Raw genomic sequence first — 8192 nt, 5'->3', positions numbered from 1 at the left:
GCGACACAAGTTATCTGGCACGTATGACTCGCTACTACGGTCACTTGTCTCTGACGTCACGTTCCAAGAGTAGACGGGTCCATTCCGTGAACAAGGTTGATGGAGTCAACCGAAAATTTGGTTCGTCCCAATTCTGTATCTAAGTGTTGGAAGTTAAAGCTTAGTCTTTAGTTCATAATCAATACAATTTCTTGTTCAACAATAGAATTTTGGAGTCATGAATTATACTTGTCTTCTATTGTTTTGAAAGCAGATTTCCAAAGGATGCGTTGTGCAACAAACTATATCTTGCCGGAGCCGGAGAACACAGCTAGAGATTTATCCTACTGAGCCAGATGTCAAACAAACAAACAACCTAAGATCGCACGGCATGCTAGTCTTTTTAAAGTATTTCGCCACAAGGCCTACATGACACAAATGTTCAAATGGCTGTCACCCCCAGTGCTGTGAGTTTGTACTCGCACTGCTACGAAACAGCTCTACATCTTCGACCCTCACATGCTGGACACTCCTAAAGCACATGTGGAAACCTTCAAGGGCAGCCTGCAGTACCGAGGGCCTGTACTATGGAACAGTCTTGCTGCTGATCAGCGGCAATTGACAGCAACGTCAGCATTTAAAAACGGACTGTAGATGACTGCAGATGAAATGTTCCTATACTGAGACTGTTTTGTACATGTAAATGCTTGTAACGTTATTTGTAAATTGTTGTGTTCAATTTGTGTAATGTAATTTTTAATGTGTGCCCAGGGATACCTGAAAATCAGATCACCTGATCTGAGGTATGCCCTGGTAAAATAAATAAACTTGAAACTTGAAATAGTAGACATCTTACAAGAAGCTGCATCTTGGCGAAGTTCTGAAGACCTCGGTCCCGAGGAGAATCCAGTACCACGGGCATGACTTCCTTCCCCGGTACATGGGAGTAACCCAGCTCAATCTCATCCTGTAAAACACAGTGAGGACATATCTGTCAAGAACCTGTCTTCCAAATTTTTCCTACTGTTTAGGCCCTTTTTATTCGCAGGTTCGTATCAGACATTACCTTGCACTGTAGAATAGCGTTATTCAACCTTGGTAAGGGACGCCCAAATGAACAAAATAATATTCTTTATAGACACCACCACACGAAGGCCTTATTTCTACACAATTGGAGAAATTTCAAGCCATTGATGAAGGAAAACCGAAAGACCGTTGAGATCTCTAATAAAGTAATAAATTGTTATATGCTTGAAGGTCTCTGTGTGAAATTTGTTTATTTGCAGTTTGCACTAAAAGACAACATGTAATAACGTATATATATATGGCCTCCGTCGGTTAATACTGACCATGGTAAATCCTACTTAACATCTATCTACAGTATCTACTATGACTAAACAGTCCTATTCGTGAATGACAGTATATACAATTACAAATAATGTGCGGGGCAAACCAAAAAGCCTAGTGGCTTATCAAGGGGGTTACCCGCAAATACCATTTCCTAAATAACATTTTACAAACATACATGTATTGTGAATTCAGGAGAAACGAATGTTCTGAAATTCCCATGTATTTTGGATTTAGATTAGAGATTAGATTAGGGATAGGGTTAGATATCCTTGCCATAGTTTGTACTTAGTTGCCATGGTTGTTAATAATCTTGAAATACGTGACTTTGCGCCAGTTTACGTGGCATCCAGTGCAGTTTTTAGGGCTTGGAAACCCAATTTTTCAGAGCCAATATTGTACTCATTTATCTACATACTAAGATGAAACTACACCATCCCAATGTATATTTGGCCCTCGTGGAGCAAAAATTCCCAAAATTCTGACGGAAAATGGTTACTGGAAGCCCTTGGTTGCTTTTTAGGGTTCCACCCAGAAAATAAAGGACTCATCTTGGGGCTTGTTTCTGCAGTTTTAAAAGCCAAAATTATGAAATGCTGACTCAAATTGGCCAATATGAAGAAGTATGTGTCAATATCACAAAGATTGCCTTATTGAGAATATTTCCAGTATTGCTGCCCTGAAATCGCATTGGATGCCTGACTTGACTTGACTTGACTCATGGACAATTTCCGCAAGGCAGTGTGGGATAGCAATGGCGTCGCCCTACCTGCATCCACCTGTCCCCCCTGTTGTCCACGTGCGGCACGATGACTAACGGCACGCTGGCCGCTGACGTCACTTCCTGCAGCTCCTGGATGAAGCTAAGGTTTTCTCCACCTTCCATTTCACACACGAACGCCTGAGAATACAGCAAGTTTTCAAATAAGAATATTTACTTTTAAGAGGTTCCTCTTTTTTCTCAACAATATACAATATTCAAATATTACAACATGTACAGGTATTTTTGCTGGAATCAAATCGTTTTTTGTAACATTGTTTTTTTATCAATCCTGTCAGCATTTATATCAGTTTCACTTGTTCATCGATTTATTATTGCATACAACTTCTATATGTTAATTTTGTGCTTTGCTTGTCGTATGTATTACAGTACGTATTGTCTGGTGGCGACATGAATATAAGTGTAACTTGAGTGTGTCGCCACCGCGTCTTGTCATTATATGTTTCAAGAAAAAAATAAGAATATGTCATAAAATGTCATTTATGTTAGGCCATGTTCATTCGATTTCATATATATTGATGAGATACGCGCGATACTGCTATTGTTGTGACTACTTTAGCTGGTGTGTTACGCCGAAGGGCGGTTATACCGGCTATACCGATACCGATACAGATACTTACCTCTAACGGAGGAAGTGTGTTGGGTGTCATGATCCAGGGGGCAACTTGGAAAACCACCGTGTCTTCAAAAATGGGGGAGCCTCGTCCCTGTAAAATAAGGCCAGGCTAAGTCGTAAATACAAAATCTCTCACTTTCAAAAATGGAAGATTGTTCTTCAGTGCCTGGAATTCTAAAATGGGTGCAAGTGTGCAAAGCTAAAAAAAAAGAGCTGACGGTTTGGGAAGTAAAATATTTCGTAACATTAGGAAAATACCAGGATGTAATAGGATACATAATATGCTACTTTATTTAATTTTGTGTTGATATTGCTTTCTTATGTTTATCCTGTGCTCTTATGCATAATAACTTATGATTTGACTAATGGACTTTTTTCTTGTTCAATTTGACATGTTTTTGATAGTCTTACTTTATTGTTTAGTCAATTAGTTAGCAAGTTAGTTCGTCGTGTTAACTTTATATTATTTTGTATCTATTTTGATTTAATTTGTTTGTTTCGTTGTCACTTATTTATTATACACGTGTGTAAAAAGAGGTCATAAAAACAATTGGATTTTAGGAGAACCCACTCGATAAACCCTTAGGTTTCTTTGGTTCTCCCGCGCGTTTGGTTGTACAAATTCATTACAAACTGTTTTAATTTTTATGTGCAAACTGAAATAAACAATAAACAAACAATAACTCACCCTTTGCAGTGTTAGGGTGATTGACACCTGTCCATCAAACGTGATGTCAGGATAGTGTAGTCCTTCCACAGCGAACTCGTACGTGGTAGTGTTATCTCTCAGGTCCACACGGTAGTCTAACTCCACCACATTGCCTGTGTCCGGTCCTATGATGTGTTTCTCACTCTTCAATGGTGTATCTGCGAGAAAGCAAAAGGTTCCGTGTAATTCATTGTTCGTGCTTTCACTGTTTTCAGTTAGCCTCTACCAGGCTTCGGGGGGCGTCTGGATAGAGTAGAAATCGGCCAAATAGAGAGATAATGCCAGGGGAGTTGGTCCGGTAGAGGGAACTGTTTGTGGCAAACACTGGACCAACTCCGGCCAGTTTTCAGTCACAATTTCGACATTTTGCTCAATGAATGTTGCCATACATCAGGATAGAGTTGATTCAACTTATTACATCGATAATAAGTTGAATTGTGACTTTTTAAATAAAACATATTTCTAAGCCCTAAAAACTGCATTGGCCGTGGGCACATTGAATCAAATTTTGAATGTTTTATTTTTAGGGGTGATAAAGACTTTGACGGCGATTATCATCGAGGGAGACGTACATCCAAACTGAAGTTTATAAGGTGCATCAAGCAACGCTTATAATCAGGTCCAATTACGGGTTGACTACTCTACAGACTATTCTACGGGTCTAGTCTACAGAGCACGACCCCTCTCCGTACACCCCAACCAAGGAAGAAGGAGAAATGACGGTAAGGCTGTACAAGGTGTGAGCAGTATAAAACATCCATCTAGCGACAAAACATGAAACTGCAGCTTCAGATAGTCAGTCACAGACGATATCTGTACCACATATAGAACATGAACCAGGTCTGATTAACAGAGACGTAAAGCCGTGGTGCACGTGGGTGAATGGATAGTAGTGGAAAGGCAAGGACGGCCATATTTGTGCCAAAGGGGGGTTGGACCAGAACAAACCCTGATTACGTTGACAATGTACATGGAGACAGATCTAATCTAAACTACAAAGGGTAAGAGGACATGGTCGATGAGTAAGAAATGGACACACATGTCCATGTACACTGAAAACAACAGCGATGTTAGTATAATATGTATTGTAGAGTGACATGGACAAACCGCGTTAGGGAGAAGTGTTGAATGAATACAATGCATCCATAAGACCATACAGGGCAGTATACGTGTCAAACATAGACGAAGATACACGAAAAGCAACAGAACAGAAATACATCCAGAAACAACACGAGAAACGTTGAGTTGTTCTAGATGCATGAAGGGGGATGAATAAAATTCGACACCGAAACTACAGACACCATAATAATACTGTAACACTAAACATGTACTATATGGTGAAGGAGTCATAGAAACACACGCCAAGAAGACACGACGATGACGTCTTCTGAGAGTTCTCCGACATCTGTATGGCTTTACCTTCCTGTCTCGGTGGCTCGTCTCTGCCTTTGTCTTCTATCAGGTTTCCTATTTGGTCTCGCATCTCCACAAGCCCAATGTCGATATCAGGAGCTTCTTCCTCAGGCTTTGTCAAGAATTCGTTCAGCATTTTGGACAGATCTTCCAACCTTCTGTCCTTCTTAATAACTAAGATGTACAAGAAATATATTTTGATATCCCAGAAAAGAAGGCGGGCTGATTCTAGTGAAGGGATTGAAAAGTATTTTTAGGTGTCAAATATGTCTTGTGTCCAACCAAAGACGCGTTAAGACCAACAAAAACTAAATGAGAAATGGAACTTGTTAATGGTGGGAGGGGGGTATTGGTTAAGTGTGAATTTCAAATAGATGTAATAGCTCTTTGAGAGGTTTTAGTGTCAACCATTCAGATTAATATTAGTAATATGTATAGTAGTCTTTTGCATAGTCATATATTGCTTTTTCTTGACGAGTGCTCTGTTAGTAGTGCAGTAATGGACGGAATCGAAGTTACTTGATCTTATCATGAAAAAGGATATAAAGAGTTATTTTATGAAACAATTTATCTTATGAGTAGTACATATTTCTGAAACATTTAGGAAATTACATGTTAAAAAAGCAATCATTTCAATTTTACAAAATATATAAGCAAGCATGCAACGAAATGAGGTCACCGCAATCGTACATTCAAGTAACATTACTGCCATGTATGCTAAGCGGTAAGAAAACTTGCGTCTGAGAATATTTTGCATAAGCGATTCGGATTAAATCACTATTAATTTTTGAAAGCACGTTATATTTCATTGCGTGTTAAGTTCATGTGTGTCACTGTGCACATGTATGTGTATGTACGCACGCGCGTGTGTATGTGTGTGTGTGCGCGCGTGTGCGTATGTGTGTGTGTGCGCGCGTGTGTGTATGTGTGCGCGCGTGTAATGGTAGCTGTGATATCATAGAATTATTGACCAAACGTCTAACCGACATGACTAGAATATCTAGACAGACAGATATATCTCCCCACCGTCAGGTTGTAGACAGAACATCCCGATCTTGTCCGCTGTTTCCGGCGGTGTACTCAGTCTGATAGAAAAGTCCGACGGAAGCTTCGGTGGTCCACGCATGCGCACAACCATCGGGCTCATGTCCTTCAAATCTGATGAAAAGAGTGAAAATTAGTATAAATTTTTAAGTTCTTCTGTGTTGGTACAAGCCATTATGAAATAAAGACTAAGCTTTAACTTCCAACACTTAGATTACAGAATTGGGACTTACCCCAAATTTTCGGTTGACTCCACCAACCTTGTTCACGGAATGACCCGCTATTACGGTCACGTGTCTCTGACGTCAAGTTCCAAGAGTAGAAGGGTCCATTCCGTGAACAAGGTTGATGGAGTCAACCAAAAATTTGTGGGTAAGTCCCAATTCTGTAATCTAAGTGTTGGAAGTTAAAGCTTAGTCTTTATTTCATTAAGAGTGAAAATTCTTCATCAAAACCAAACATGTTATAACTTTTCTTCAGAAGATTATAAGATGGGTTTGAGCGTCATAAAATAATGAAGACAACATTAAGAGAAGGCTGACAGAATTAGGAAAAATTTACATTTGCTGTCCAAAAATTGGATGTATATTCAAATGTGGAAACAGCATTTGTAGAAGTCGAACCTGACCTACCTAGTGGTCCGTCAATCCTACTGTTTTTATGATCGGGATCAAAGTTTTCTTCGAAGTCGTCGTTGTCATTGTTGACGAGTAGTACAGCGCCGTGTCCTGTGGGACCCCACTCCCACGTACTCTGTAGGCATGGAATAGAAAACATGCAACGTTTAATACAACTAGAGTTCGTGATACACATGCTTTCATCAGGTGTAGATATTTAAATGTAAAAGACAATATAAGGTTCAAATCATGAAAGATGATGTGAATGGTAACTACTTTACTATCATGACGATAGTTCCTTTTTGTATGTATCTGTTAATTGTATCTGTTCGTCTTGTTTTGTTGTGAATAAGCCAAGTGTGGCAAAATGCCTAATGAAGGTCGTCATTCATTTCTCTATTTTATAACAATCATCTTGAACGTTCATGATTGTTATTTTGAACCCTGTTGTTGGATAAATTGTGTAGGACTGTTGGCCCTGATTGCAAGAGATGGTGCGATATCTTTTATTACTCCGTGAAGGAGGTCAGGACCTCCGGACGGAGTGTTGTGAACGGCTGGTTTTTCGTGTTCGCAGTCAAAACACTGGGTTCTCTTTGTGTAATCGGCACGCAATTGTATACGCCGTCTGAAGGCACGCCCGTGTTGATGCACGAATGTGTATTTTTGCCGTTGCTGCTTTCGCGGTCAATGTAATATTGCAGATGCACCCCTACAATTACGAGGCGAATTGGAATGGTCCAGAAAAACGCGTTGTTTGGAATAGCAAGGGGGGGTGGAACTTCATGCAGATGTGCGGAGGGTCGATAAGTGGTACCATAGATGTTCGCAGCCAAAACGCATTGTTCCGTACGTAGCATTTCTGTGTAATTTGGCATGTGGTGTGCCATTATACCCGTGGTGATGCACGTCTTTTTATTTTTACCCTAGCAGTTTTGATATTGGAGTAAATGCTTATTTTTGAAACATCCCTACAATGTCGTTGAAATGGTTTTGCCCGGGTATCTGACCGGCGGCAGTAACACTCGCGCGTGCTGGACGCAACTGTTGCTGGACTTTGGCATGGCCAGTCGCGCTTAATAAGTAACAGGCACGGTAAGACGGTGGGGCTGTCTTTGTTACTAGTGACACGACCATGATAGATAATGATAGTCCGATCTTTATGTGAATGCAATGATTGTGTGTGTGTAATTAAAATAAACTTCGAACTTGAAGCACAGTATCTTTACACGCCCTGGGAGCAGTAATGGATTTGGGTCTTTTTATGTTTTATCATTGTGACGCGCCCTCATTGTATTAACCATTGCCTAATGTCTGAACAGTAGGTCTGGCGTTGACGCTTGGGATTATTTTTGTTGCAAAATATAAAATTTCACGGAGGATTGTCACCTATGGCTTCTTGTTATATAGTTAGGGGTGTTAGGGCATCAACACTGAGCACAGCCCCTTCACTGAGTACAGCCCCTTCACTGAGTACAGCCCCTTCACTAGGTACAGCCCCTTCACTGAGTACAGCCCCTTCACTGAGCACAGCCCCTTCACTGAGCACAGCCCCTTCACTGAGCACAGCCCCTTCACTGAGCACAGCCCCTTCACTGAGTACAGCCCCTTCACTGAGCACAGCCCCTTCACTGAGCACAGCCCCTTCACTGAGCACAGCCCCTTCACTGAGCACAGCTCCTTCAC

The 8192-nt window shown here is 40.7% G+C and overlaps 1 protein-coding gene across 5 annotated transcripts in view; it reads right to left on the bottom strand.

Moving 5' to 3' along the window:
* LOC109479261 (protein-arginine deiminase type-2-like) overlaps positions 1-8192 on the bottom strand; it is a 31890-nt gene that overhangs the window by 20498 nt on the left and 3200 nt on the right. For all 5 annotated transcript variants that reach the window (XM_019781210.1, XM_019781205.1, XM_019781206.1 and 2 more), the window contains exon 3: positions 6618-6642. In XM_019781210.1, coding sequence (XP_019636769.1) covers positions 6618-6642 — 25 coding nt within the window. The remainder of the gene's footprint in view (positions 1-6617; positions 6643-8192) is intronic.

Source organism: Branchiostoma belcheri, unplaced genomic scaffold, assembly GCF_001625305.1.
Source record: "Branchiostoma belcheri isolate BF01 breed outbred unplaced genomic scaffold, Haploidv18h27 scaffold47, whole genome shotgun sequence".
In the NCBI taxonomy this organism is placed as follows: Eukaryota; Metazoa; Chordata; class Leptocardii; order Amphioxiformes; family Branchiostomatidae; genus Branchiostoma; species Branchiostoma belcheri.
This window is presented reverse-complemented; position numbering and strand designations above follow the sequence as displayed.